The 14,016-nt window shown below is 44.8% G+C and overlaps 1 protein-coding gene across 1 annotated transcript in view; it reads left to right on the forward strand.

Annotated features, from left to right (window-relative positions):
• LOC124795122 (ionotropic receptor 75a-like) overlaps positions 1-14,016 on the forward strand; it is a 189,783-nt gene that overhangs the window by 153,619 nt on the left and 22,148 nt on the right. Inside the window, exons 7-8 of the mRNA XM_047259024.1 lie at positions 319-530; positions 9,174-9,451. Coding sequence (XP_047114980.1) covers positions 319-530; positions 9,174-9,451 — 490 coding nt within the window. The remainder of the gene's footprint in view (positions 1-318; positions 531-9,173; positions 9,452-14,016) is intronic.

Raw genomic sequence — 14,016 nt, forward strand, 5'->3', positions numbered from 1 at the left:
TAGACCCGTTTATCATCTGCATTTCTTCTTGGTGTAGCAATTTTAATGGCCAGTCCTGTATGTAAGAAGTGTGTAGGAACATTCTCTTCTGTGTTATTCCCATTCTGCATGTATCGTTTTCTGTTAAATGCAGTTTCTTCTGGATCTACAGAGTCGCTTCATGTTTCTGTTTGAGTCTCATGTCGTCTCTTGATTCGGTACAATAATGTTTAACATTTTTGATCGCGGCTTCTGCCCCGCCAGCTGTAGGGAACAGCTGCGCCCCACGCTTTTCTGTGTTGGCGGCTGACACTCCGCTGTTGGCTTGCTGTCCCTCAGGCACGACGCTAGACACGGAGCGGCCCAGCTGGCGCATGCTGGTGTTCTTGAGCTTCGCGTGCGCCCTGCTGCTAGACACCTACTACACGGCCGCCATCGTCACCTCGCTGCTGCTGCCCCCGCCCAGGACCATCAACAGCAAGGCCGATCTGGTGCACAGTGAGCTCGCCGTCGGCATGGAGAACATCAGCTACACCCACGAGTACTTCGAGGTATGGTCCTCCGGTCTCACTGCACACATTTACGCACAGGATGTCCAGCCAAGCAGTCCCCGATTACAAAATTAAAAATAAATATCTTGAAAACTAAATCGACGGACGAGTACAACAAGAAATTAGAATTAATACCTTCAGCTGCTAACGGGCGTTGATATATATATCAACGGGGACAGGTGAAAATGTGTGCCCCGACCGGGACTCGAACCCGGCATCTCCTGCTTACATGGCAGACGCTCTACCTATCTTTTTTTAAATCTCATTTTGTTTATTTGTGTTCATTGTATCTGCTCAGGGCGGACGTCGCAAGACACCCTTTTCAGTTCGTCGTTGATCCATTAACTCAGTTTTTTTTTATTGCAGAGGACAGCTACTCTGACCCAACACGCTGAGTTACCCTGCCGGCTCCATCTGAGCCGCCGAGGGCACAGAGGATAGCGCGACTGCAGGGACTATCTCGCACACGCCTCCCTCGAGACCCACAATCTCACCATGTATGTCCACAAACTACATTCGTAGTGTTTCACCCCAACACACTCATTACTCGTGGAAGACATTCTTACCAAGCCCGTAACAGTTCGGAGAATATGTGTGCTCCCGCACAGAAGAAGGACGTGGCCGGTGTTGCCAGAACAATATACTTATGTGGATATGGTGTCTGTTCTTTCGGACATGTCCGAAAGAGCAGACACCCTATCCATATAAGTATATAGTACAACAAGAGGTACGTTTTCTGTGAATCTGTAAGAATTTTATGCTGAAGTTTCGAAATAGTTCGAAAAGCTGCTAACAGGTACGCTGCGCACCACTTATGGATATGGTGTCTGTTCTTTCGGACATGTCCGATAGAGCAGACACCATATCCATATAAGTATATAGTACAACAAGAGGTACGTTTTCTGTGAACCTGTAAGAATTTTATGCTGAAGTTTCGAAATAGCTCGAAAAGCTGCTAGCAGATGGCACTGTACACTATGCACCTCATACAGTATCATTGTGCGTAATTAAATTCGTCCAAATTAACAATGTAAATGTAGACCTGATGTAGCCTGAATTCAAAGATATTGTATCGACAGCAACTGAGACATTTATAACAAATTAACAAACGACGCAGCTGATCCTGCATGGTACGCAAAACAGGTCAGAACACTGTTGCAGGAACAACGAAAAACCATGCCAAATTTAAACGAAAGCGAAATACTCAAGATTGGCTATCTGTTACAGAAGCTCGCAACTTAGCGCGGACTTCAATCCGAGATGCTTCTAATAGCTTCCACAAAGAAACTTTGTCTCGAAACCTGGCAGAAAACCCAGACAGATTCTGCTTTTACGAGGGCTGTCCCTAAAGTACGTTCCGATTGATCGCGAAATGGAAACCACATTGAAAATCAGAATTTTTTTATTTGTAATAATTAGCTACACCGTCAAGCTACTTCTCTACATAGTCGCCGTTCTTAGACATTTGTCGTAGCGTTGTACCAACTTTCCAATAGCCGCGTTATAGGAGGCAGCCGCCAGTGCTTTCCGCCAATTCTCTACGCTGGCCTACAGCTTGTTGTCTGTGCCAAAATGTTGTCTTCATATCCAGCGGTTCATGTGAGCACAGATGAAATTAAGAGGGAGACAATTACGGGCTGTATTTGGTAATCAAACATTTCCAATTGAAAACGGTGCAGGAGCATCTCCATTGCCCCTGCAGAATGTGGCTGAGAATTGTCTTGAAGAAGCAGCACGACAGTTATGTAATGTTGGCTGCATAGCTTCAGGCGAAATTTCTCACCAGGCCCTCGTACTTGGCGGGAGACACTATTTTCTAGACACTGTGAGCTCAGAAATGAGAAGAGCGACGTGGTACTATCTAGGATCACTAGAGACACTGCCCAACACATCTGTGCAAAGCTTTATCGGATTTTCATAGTCGTTTCCATTTCGCGGCCAATCGGAACTTACTTTCTGGACACCCCTCGGATGTAAAGCATGGTAGCGGGAAGACACAATGAATGCTTTCATAGCAATTGAAATACTGTCAATGATAGTGTTGCTAAAGCAGAGTTACTAAACACAGCCTTCCGAAATTCCTTCACCAAAGAGGACAAAGTAAATATTCCAGAATCGAGAACAGCTGCTAACACGAGTAACCTAGAAGCAGATATCGTTGGAGTAATGAAGCAACTTAAATCACTTAATAAAAGCAAGTCCTCCGGTCCAGACTGTACACCAATTAGGTTTCTTTCAGAGCATGCTGATTAAATAGTTCCATACTTAACAATCATATACAACCACTCTCTCCAAAGACTGTAAAGCTGCACAGGTCACACCAGTATTCAAGAAAGCCAATAGGAAAAATCCACTAAATTACAGGCTCATATTATTAAAGTAATATGCAACAGGAGAAGGGAACGGTCTATTGAGAAATAGTCAACGTGGATTTAGAGAAACACAACTAACTCTTCGCTCACACGAAGTGTTCATTGCTATCGAAAAGGGATTTCAAATTGATTCCGTATTTCTAGATTTCCATATGGCTTTTGACATTGAGCCTCAGAAGTGGCTTGTAATCAAACGGCGTGCTAATGGGATATCGTCTCAATTATGTGATTGGATTCGTGATTTCCTATCAGAGAAGTCACAGTTCGTAGGAAGTGACGGAAAGTCATCGCGTAAAACAGAAGTGATTTCTGGCGTTCCCCAAGGTAGTGTTATAAGACTTGTGCTGCTCCTCATCTATATGAACAATTTAGGAGACAGTGTGAACAGCCTTCTTGCAGATGAAGCTGTCGTTTATCGTCTAGTAAACTCATCAGAAGATCGAAACAAATTGCAGAAATACTTAGAAAATATATCTGTATGGTGCGAAAATTGGGAATTGACCCTAAATAATGAAAAGTGTGGGGCTATCCACATGAGTGCTAAGAGGAAATCGTCAAATTTCTGTTACACGATATATCAACCACATCTAAAGGCCATAAATTCAACAAAATACCTAGTAATTACAATTACGAACAACTTAAATTGGAAAGAACACGCAGAAAATGTTATGGGGAAGGTGAACCGAAGCTTGCATTTTACTGGTAGAACACTTAGGTCTCAGAATATGCAACAGATCTATTAAAGAGACTGTCTACGCTACGCTTTTACGTCCTCTTTTGGAGCACTGTTGCGCGGTGTGGTATCCTTACCCGATAGGATTAACGGAGTATGTGAAGAAAGTTCAAAGAAGGACAGCACGTTTTATATTATCTAGAAGTAGTGGACAGAATGTCACTGAAACGATACAGGATTTGGGGTGGACGTCATTAAAACAAAGGCGTTTTTCGTTGCGGCGGTATCTTCTCACAAAATTCCAATCGCCAGCTCTCTCCTCCGAATGCGAAAAAATTTGGTTGACAGTGATCTACATAGAGAGAAACGATCATCATAATATAATAAGGGAAATCTGAGCTCGCAAGAAAAGGAGTGTTGATCTTATCCGCAAACTTTTCGAGAGTGGAATAATAGAGAATCATTGTGAAGATGGTTCGACGAACCCTCCGCCGGGGACTTAAGTGTGATTTGCAGAGAATCCATGTAGATGTATGTTGTGGGTTGGCAGGAGAGCCAACACCGGGTACTAGAGGAAGCCGAAAGGCACATGTTTTAGCTCACGCAGGCTGGCGTGAGGTCTGGAACAGGACAAGGAAATTAGACTTTAGAAAAACTTTAATCCATAAATGGTGAACGTCGCTCTTGACGGTACATTATTCATAATCTCAATAGTAACAGGTAATGGGGCCTTGCTAGGTCGTAGCAAATGACGTAGCTGAAGGCTATGCTAACTATCGTCTCGGCAAATGAGAGCGTGTTTTGTCAGTGAACCATCGCTAGCAAAGTCGGTTGTACAACTGGGGCGAGTGCTAGGAAGTCTGTCTAGACCTGCTGTGTGGCGGCGCTCGGTCTGCAATCACTGATAGTGGCGACACGCGGCTCCGACGTATTCTAACGGACCGCGGCCGATTTAAAGGCTACCACCTAGCAAGTGTGGTGTCTGGCGTTGACACCACAATGTAGATGTAGATCTCGTCAGCAAGCAGTCCTTGCAATCAAATCACTATCTCTTCCAAATGTCCACCACTCGTAGTACGGCCGTGACGCAAACTAACAATGAAATTTGTCAATACATGCTGCAGCGTCTCAGCGGTAATGGATTCAGATGCCGTACACTGATTCAAGCTCTTCCAACGTGGTGCGATGGTTACGGTTGACAGTGTCTTTCAGTGTGCCCAACAAAAAGTGGTCCCAAGGGGACAGACACATCGGGCGAATGTGGAGTCCGATCCATCCCTGCACTAGTAAATTTGCAATAATCCAACGTAACATCTCTATTACTGAAGTATTCATCAAGAAAGCGAAACACCTGTTTGGTGCGATGTGGTCTGGCCCCATCTTGCATGAACCATTCCGTACGTTCGTCGATCTTCCGAGATGTGTACCGACAAACTGTTCAAAAAGTACAACTTAGCGTTCACTGGTGATCGTTTCCCTCCTGAAAAAGGGACAATAATGTCTCTGATGCATACTACGGCTCAAACAGTAACTTTGAGAAAATACAGTGGGTTCGCTTCACAGAAATGGGGATTTTCGGGACCCCAAAATCTTCAGTTCTGTTTATTAACGACTCCATTCAGGTGGGACTGTGCTTCATCTATGAACTATATGGAGCGAACATTTATATGAATGGAATAATAATTATTCAACGTAGTTTGACTCAATTTCTTGTCAAAATCTACTGTAGTTTCTTTATCATGGAAGCTCTGTTGCCTAGAAATTTAACTCATTTCTGATGGTTTGCAGTAGAGTATAAAGGTTCAATTTTTGTGCTAAGTATTTATATTAGTATAAGAGTTGCAGGTGTTCTACACATATTTATTACAATTTCATTCAGTCTAACATTTTTCAATCACAACTGCACTAATACATAAAACAAAGTCAACCAGCACGTGTCGCTTCACACCAAGTACGTACTACTACTGACAAGTCAAACACAATACGAACACCTAAGATACGAATATAGTGTTACAAAGATAAATATTTCCAAAGATAAGATTTCTTTAACAGTAATAGTTTGTGTTATAAATATTTCTCATGTTGTCTTCCACAAAGTTACTGAGGTAATAACGTCGATAATAATACTCGTAACAGTTTTAAATATCTTTCCAAAATTTAGAAAAATGTAGTTGCTATAAATTTGTGATAGTTTCCGTCTTTGCATTTTAATAGAGTATGAAAAAATAATACTTCATTATTTCTTTAGTCAAATACAAGGAGAAAATATATTTATGACTTCGGAGAAACGTCTGTGTGTCGACTGATCTGGTTGTCTAAGTGTATCGAGTACTCCGAGTATTTGTAAGTATGGAGTACTGCGATTGTTTGTATCCACAAATACAAAACATAACTTAAATGGCTGGACCACTAATCAGTTCCACTACGGGTCCCATGCCATGCTGAGTTGGCAGGCAGCGTTCCAGCGTTCCTGTTGGCCGCGTTCCTATCCCCACCCCCTCCCCGCCAGCTTGATTTCAATTTCCTCGGTAATGATACTGTCCCAGAATATGGGAGTCAGAGTCAGGACTTTTATCTCGTCATGCGAGCGTTCGTATTCCAGACAGTATTCAGCTACTGCAAATTTTCTGGGTTGTCCCTGTACACTGTTACGTTGGTGTTCCACTCAGAGACTCCAGATTATCATCATCATCAGCACCCTAAGGACATGAGAAAGTATAAATTACATCATTATCAAGTTTCAGAATCGCAACTGTAGCTTTCCTTTTAGTTGATAATCAAAGCTTTATGACATACTATGTCGCTGAAGTTCTCTTTCCAACGCAACAAAAAGTGGTTTAACTAAAAAACAAATACAGTGTCTTAATTTGGTAATTATAGCCTCAAAATTTTTATCGTATGTCTGAAGATTGCCCACAGTGTCCTGCACAACTTAATGAACATACACTATGTGATCAAAAGTACCCGGACACCCCCAAAAACATACGTTTTTCATACGTGGTGCATTCAAGTTCTAAGGCCTCCGATTCTTTTTTCTAATTAACTACTCACCCGAAATCGATGAAACTGGCATTACTTCTCGACGTAATCGCCCTGCAGACGTACACATTTTTCACAACGCTGACGCCATGATTCCATGGCAGCGGCGAAGGCTTCTTTAGAGTCTGTTTTGACTACTGGAAAATCGCTGAGGCAACAGCAGCACGGCTGGTGAATGTGCGGCCACGGAGAGTCTTTCTTTGTTGGAAAAAGCCAAAAGTCACTAGTAGCCACGTCAGGTGAGTAGGGAGCATGAGGAATCACTTCAAAGTTGTCATCACGAAGAAACTATTGCGTAACGTTAGCTCGATGTGCAGGTGCGTTGTCTTGGTGAAACAGCACACGCGCAGCCCTTCCCAGACGTTTTTGTTACAGTGCAGGAAGGAATTTGTGCTTCAAAACATTTTCGTAGGATGCACCTGTTACCGTAGTGGCCTTTGAAACGCAATGGATAAGGATTACGCCCTCGCTGTCCCAGAACATGGACACCATCATTTTTTCAGCGCTGGTGGTTACCCGAAATTTTTTTGGTGGCGGTGAATCTGTGTGCTTCCATTGAGCTGACTGGCGCTTTGTTTCTGGATTGAAAAATAGCATCCACGTCTCATCCATTGTCACAACCGACGAAAAGAAAGTCCCATTCATGCTGTCGTTGCGCGTCAACATTGCTTGGCAACATGCCACACGGGCAGCCATGTGGTCGTCCGTCAGCATTCGTGGCACCCACCTGGATGACACTTTTCGCATTTTCAGGTCGTCATGCATGATTGTGTACACAGAACCCACAGAAATGCCAACTCTGGAGACGATCTGTTCAACAGACATTCGGCGATCCCCCAAAACAATTCTCTCCACTTTCTCGATCATGTCGCCAGACACATCCATAACTCCATCACCACATATCTCCTTCAACTGTCAATGAATTTCAATTGGTTTCACACCACGCAAATTCAGAAAACGAATGATTGCACGCTGTTCAAGTAAGGAAAACGTCGCAATTTTAAGTATTTAAAACAGTTCTCATTCTCGCCGCTGGCGGTAAAATTCCATCTGCCGTACGGTGCTGCCATCTCTGGGACATATTGACAATGAACGCGGCCTCATTTTAAAACAATGCGCATGTTTCTATCTCTTTCCAGTCCGGAGAAAAAAAATCGGAGGCCTTTGAACTTGAATGCACCTCGTATTAGGTGCATTGTGCTGCCACCTACTGCCAGGTACGACATATCAGCGACCTCAGTACTCATTAGACATCTTGAGAGAGCAGAATGGGGCACTCCTCGGAACTCACGGACTTCGAACGTGGTCAGGTGTCACTTGTGTCATACGTCAGTACGAGAGATCTCCGCACTTCTAGACATACCTAGGTCTACTGTTTCCAACATGATAGTGAAGTGGAAACGTGAAGGAACACTTACAGTACAAAAGAGTACAGGCCGACCTCGTCCGTTGACTGACAGAGACCGGCGACAGTTGAAGAGGGTCGTAATGTGTAATAGGCAGACATCTATCCGGACCATTACGCAGAAATTCTAAATTGAATCAGAATCCACTGCAGGTACTATGACAATTAGGTGGGATTTCATGGTCGAGCAGCTGCTCATAAGTCACACATCACGCCGGTAAACGCCAAACGACGCCTTGCTTGGTATAAGGAGCGTATACATTGATCGATTGAACAGTGGAAAAACGTTGTGCGGAGTGACGAACCACGGTACACAATGTGGTGATCCGATGGCAGGGTGTGGGTATGGCGAATACCCGGTGAACGTCATCCGCCAGCGTGTGTAGAGCCTACAGTAAAATTCGGAGGCGGTGGTGTTATGGTGTGTTCGTGTTTTTCATGGATTGGCCTTGCACCCCCTGTTGCTTTGCGTGGCACTATCACAGCATAGGCCTACATTGGTGGTTTAAGCACCTTCTTGCTTCCCACTGTTGAAGAGCAATTCGGAGATGGCAACTGCACCTTTCAACACAATCGAGCACCTATTCATAGTGCACAGCCTTTCGCAGAATTGCTGCACGACAATAACATCCCTGTAATAGACTGGCCTGCACAGAGTCCTGACCTGAATCCTACAGAACACCTTCGGGATGTTTTGGAACGCCGACTTCGTGCCAGGCCACAACGACCGACATCGATACCTCTCCTCAGTGCAGCACTCCGTGAAGAAAGGGCTGCCATTCCCCAAGAAACCTTCCAGCACCTGACTGAACGTTTGCCTGCAAGAGTGGGAGTTGTCGTCAAGGCTAAGGGAGGGCCAACACCATATTGAATTCCAGGATTAACGATAGAGGGCGCCACGAAGTTGTAACTCATTTTCAGCCAGGTGTCCTGATACTCTTGATCACATAGTATATGAGCTTGATACAACGTATTTACTCCTTCTGGTTACGGCTGTGGTGGTTTTCTTAGCGCCTAATTGTGCACTCTGTATGAGGAACAGTAGTAGACGCAAAATGTGTGAGCGTAGTCAATGGCTGCGTTCTCCAGTGCTGTTTGAGTTCCATTACAGATCGGACAACAGCCGTGAGGCTCCACCTTGCTCGTGTGTGCAGAAGAGCAGCGATCCCGTGGACCACGCGCTGATGGCCCAAAAGGTGTGGCCGCGAGGCGCACCCGAGCCCAACTACCACAGCTTGCTGGAGGGCGTGCGCAAGGTGGCCACCGAGGCGTTCGCCTTCACCGCCGAGGACGTCAGCCTCTACCCGCTGCTCGACCGCTACGTCACCGAGGCCGACAAGTGCTCGCTGGTCGCGCTCGACTTCATGAAGTCGCGCTCCACCTACATGCCAGTGCGCAAGAACTCCCCTTACAGGGAGCTCGTCACTATAGGGTAACGCTGCATAGCATTACTCACAGGCCAGCATGACGTCCCTAGTGATCACGCTACTTACTAGACGTCTAAGCTAGATATAAAATCGCCAGACAAAATATTAGTCACCCCATTGAAATAACAGACTGGTCGCTTTGCAGCGTTGTAGATGGTGCAGAAATGATAACAGTTGGCAATACTTTGATTGTAGAAAAATCTTGATCGCGCACTTCTGTATTAAGCGTTATGCGTTTGGAAAGCTGTTGAATGAAGTGTGCAAGAAATAAATGACAGAAATTATACGGATTCCCTGGAGCTTCCAAAAGAAGGATGATTAAACTTTAACGTCCGATTGACAGTGCGGTCTTTAGAGATAGAGCACAAGCTCTGATTAAACTAAGGATAGGGAAGCAAATCGGCTGTACCCTTTTCATAGGAACAATCCCTGCATTTGCATGAAGCGATTTAAGGTCATCACGGAAAACTTAAATCTGGATGCCATTGGGGGGGTATGAACAGCCGTCGTCCCGAACGAAATTTCAGTGTGATAACCACAGCGCCACCTCACTCTGTGGAACTTCTAAATAGTTGGGATGTTAATTGCTACGTTTCGCTCGAACAGCGCCAGGCATTTTCTGTGCAACTGAGATCGGATGATTTAGAGGGAGATCCGAAATGCGATAGATTGCGATAGTGTTCGTCAGTTGAGAATGGTGTACGTGTAGCCTGTGAACTCTACTGATGTCGTCTTGCAAAGTGTGTCCACAACATGCTCATCACGAAGATGTACGATAAAGGACAACATTCTGTCACCGAGAATATTGCAATAAACATCATGGTCCATATATATACTGTATGCTGAACGAGTGAGACCAAGTCAGGTAACAACAACAACCTCCAAAGCATCAGAGAGCCTCCTCTGGTCTGAATACTGCAGCTTAAACTCCGCACTTGGGCCGTCGCTGTAATCGATACCACGTGTCACTTGAAAAGAGATCAAAATCGTGACCCATGGACCGCAACTAATGCACAGTTTCTATCTTGTTTGGCCCAAAAAAGACGTAGAGTTTTATGTGCCACTGCTTTCTTCGAGGTACTCGACTCCAAATGTCCGTTTCGTGCTGTTACCTTCACAATATTTGCTCGGAATCTGGCAAGAAAGAACGTGAATTCTCTGCCAGTTGCAGAACAGATCCTCGCACTGGCTCCCGGTCGCTGTCGGCCGGTATCTGTTCCGGACTACTGTGGTACATGAATGCGAGTTGTATACCGTTTCTTGTAGGCACTACACGCTGATGCACCAACACATCTGGCAACTACACTACTGGCCATTAAAATTGCTACACCACGAAGATGACGTGCTACAGACGCGAAATTTAACCGACAAGAAGAAGATGCTGTAATATGAAAATGATTAGCTTTTCAGAGCATTCACACAAGGTTGGCGCCGGTGGCAACACCTACAACGTGCTGACATGAGGAAAGTTTCCAACCGATTTCTCATACACAAACAGTAGTTCACCGGCGTTGCCTGGTGAAACGTTGTTGTCATACATTGTGTAAGGAGGAGAAATGCGTTCCATCAGGTTTCCGACTTTGATAAAGCTCGGATTGTAGCCTATCGCGGTTGCGGTTTATCGTATCGCGACATTGCTGCTCGCGTTGGTCGAGATCCAATGACTGTTAGCAGAATATGGAATCGGTGGGTGCAGCAGGGTAATACGGAACGCCGTGCTGGATCCCAACGGACTCGTATCACTAGCAGTCGAGATGACAGGCATCTCATCTGCATGGCTGTAACGGATCGTGCAGCCACGTCTCGATCCCTGTGTCAACAGATGGGGACTTTTGCAAGACAAGAATCACCTGCACGAACAGTGCGACGACGTTTGCAGGAGCATGGACTATCAGCTCGGTGACCATGGCTGCCGTTACCCTTGACGCTGCATCACAGACAGGACCGCCTGCGATGGTGTACTCAACGACGAACCTGGGTGCACGAATGAATCCAGCAAGAATCACCTGCACGAACAGTGCGACGACGTTTGCAGGAGCATGGACTATCAGCTCGGTGACCATGGCTGCCGTTACCCTTGACGCTGCATCACAGACAGGACCGCCTGCGATGGTGTACTCAACGACGAACCTGGGTGAACGAATGAATCCAGGTTCTGTTTAGAGCATCATGATAGTCGCATCCGTGTTTGGCGACATCGCGGTGCACGCACATTGGAAGCGTGTATTCGTCATCGCCATATTGGCGCACCACCCGGCGTGATGGTATAGGGTGCCATTGGTTACACGTCTCGGTCACCTCTTGTTCGCATTGACAGCACTTTGAACAGTGGACGTTACATTTCAGATGTGACCCGTGGCTCTACCCTTCATTCGACCCCTGCGAAACCCTACATTACAGAAGGATAATGCACGACCGCATATAGCAGGTCCTGTGCGGGCCTTTCTGGAGACAGAAAAAGTTCGACTGCTCTGGCCAGCACATTCTCCAGACCTCTCACCAGTTGAAAACTTCTGGTCAATGGTGGCCGAGCAACTGGCTCGTCACAATACGCCAGTCACTACCCTTGATGAAATGTGGTATCGTGTTGAAGCTGCATGGGCAGCTGTACCTGTACACGCCATCCAAGCTCTATTTGACTCAATGCAAAGGTGTATCAAGGCCGTTATTACGGCCAGAGGTGGTTGTTCTGGGTACTGATTTCTCAGGATCTATTCACTCAAATTACGTGAAAATGTAATCACATGTCAGTTCTAGTATAATATATTTTTCCATGGAATACCCGTTTATGATCTGCATTTCTTCTTGGTGTAGCAGTTTTAATGGTCAGTAGTGTACTTTTATGGTACGGTCATGGGCACGCCCAAACATGATTGCTGCTTTCTGTCAACACGTCACTTCTTCACGTGGACTCATCTTCCTGCACTTATTCCATACTGCACCATATAAACCACTTTACTGCCATGTGTTACAACAGCGGTGAAGAACCAACGACCAATTGTTGTCACTACTTGTTGTAGGAATACTTCCATAGTAGAGCAGGCGATTTGGCACTATTTTGAAATACAGAAAGGTCTTGGTCGCACAATCCACTATTAAGCGTTACGCTTTTCAAAATTTCATCATCGTACAAGCTGTGGAATGAAGTGTATAAGAAATTATTGACAAAAATTATACATAAGTGTGCATCTAAGTATTCTAATACACACAAAGTCCGTAAAGTATCGTACTTACAAAAAATCAAACTTTACCACAGAGCTCACGAAAGTGAGCACATAAACTAAATACAATACAAATCTCATCTCATGGAGGCATAGTTGACTTCATTTTGTGATACTTTGTACATTTATTTTGTGATGTTTGCGAACTTATTCCTTCGCACTTATGTTTTACTTACTACTCATAAGGGTTTTCTGTTTATGTTGTACCACCCAGTTACTGGTTAAAATATTCTTCTGTTTTGATTATTGACGAAAGACTACCTCTGTAACTTTTTTTACGGTGTGCCTAACGACGCGTTTTTTATACTGTTAGTATGAGTTTCTCTTCGGGAAAAGTAGCGAAAATGTTTTTGTCAAATTTGTTCAAGAGGTGCTGACGTGCACTTAATCGCAGTGCATAGAAGTTTGTAAAGTTACTCTTCGACTTGCTTCCTGTGGTCAATGCTAGCACCGCCTACTGGCCACCGTTTAGATCTTTCATAGTTCAATCGCCAGACTGGTGCTATTCAGTAGACGACGGCACTGTCTGATATCCCTCCATGAGATGAGATTTGTAATGTATTCAGTTTGATTTTATGCAAGTACGATACTATTTGGAATTTCTGTACATTAGAATACTCAGATGCACACTTACGTGTAATTTCTGTCAATAATTTCTTGTACGCTTCACTCCACAGCTTGTATGATGATGAAATTTCGAAACGCGTAACGCTTAGTAAAAATTGTGTGATCAAGACCTTTCTATGTTTCAAAATTGTGCCAAATGTGAATGGCCTCGTGGCCTTTACTATGGAAGTATTCCTACATCGAGTAATGACAACAGTTGGTCGCTGACCCACCACTACTGTTGTAAGATGTGGTTGTAAAGTGGTATATATGTGGCAGTATGGAATCAGCGCAGTACGATGAGTCGACTTGAAGAAGTGAACAATGGCAGAAAGCAGCAATTGTGTTTGGACGTGCCCATGACCACACCGTAAATGAAGTTACCAGATATGTTTGTGCACGAACGTGTACTGTCTACAAGAAATGGTGTACAACATGCATTCATGTAGCATAACGTTAGAACAGTATTCCCGACAGAGACTGGAGACCAGTGTGACAATCTACACTTTTGTCTTTGCGGATTTCCTAGCGAATGTTGCGAAGGTAAGAGCATGAAACGGACATTTGGAGTCGGGTGCCTCGAAGTAGGCAGTGACACATAGAACTATACGGTGCTGCGTCTTTATTGGGCCAAAGGTAGAAACTAAGCATTAGCTGACTGGCAGCGTGTAATGCGGTCCAGGGGTCGCCATTTTGCTCTCTTTTCAGATGACTCATGGTGTCGAGTACAGCGACGGCCAAGT

Source organism: Schistocerca piceifrons, chromosome 1 (assembly GCF_021461385.2).
Source record: "Schistocerca piceifrons isolate TAMUIC-IGC-003096 chromosome 1, iqSchPice1.1, whole genome shotgun sequence".
Taxonomy (NCBI): Eukaryota; Metazoa; Arthropoda; class Insecta; order Orthoptera; family Acrididae; genus Schistocerca; species Schistocerca piceifrons.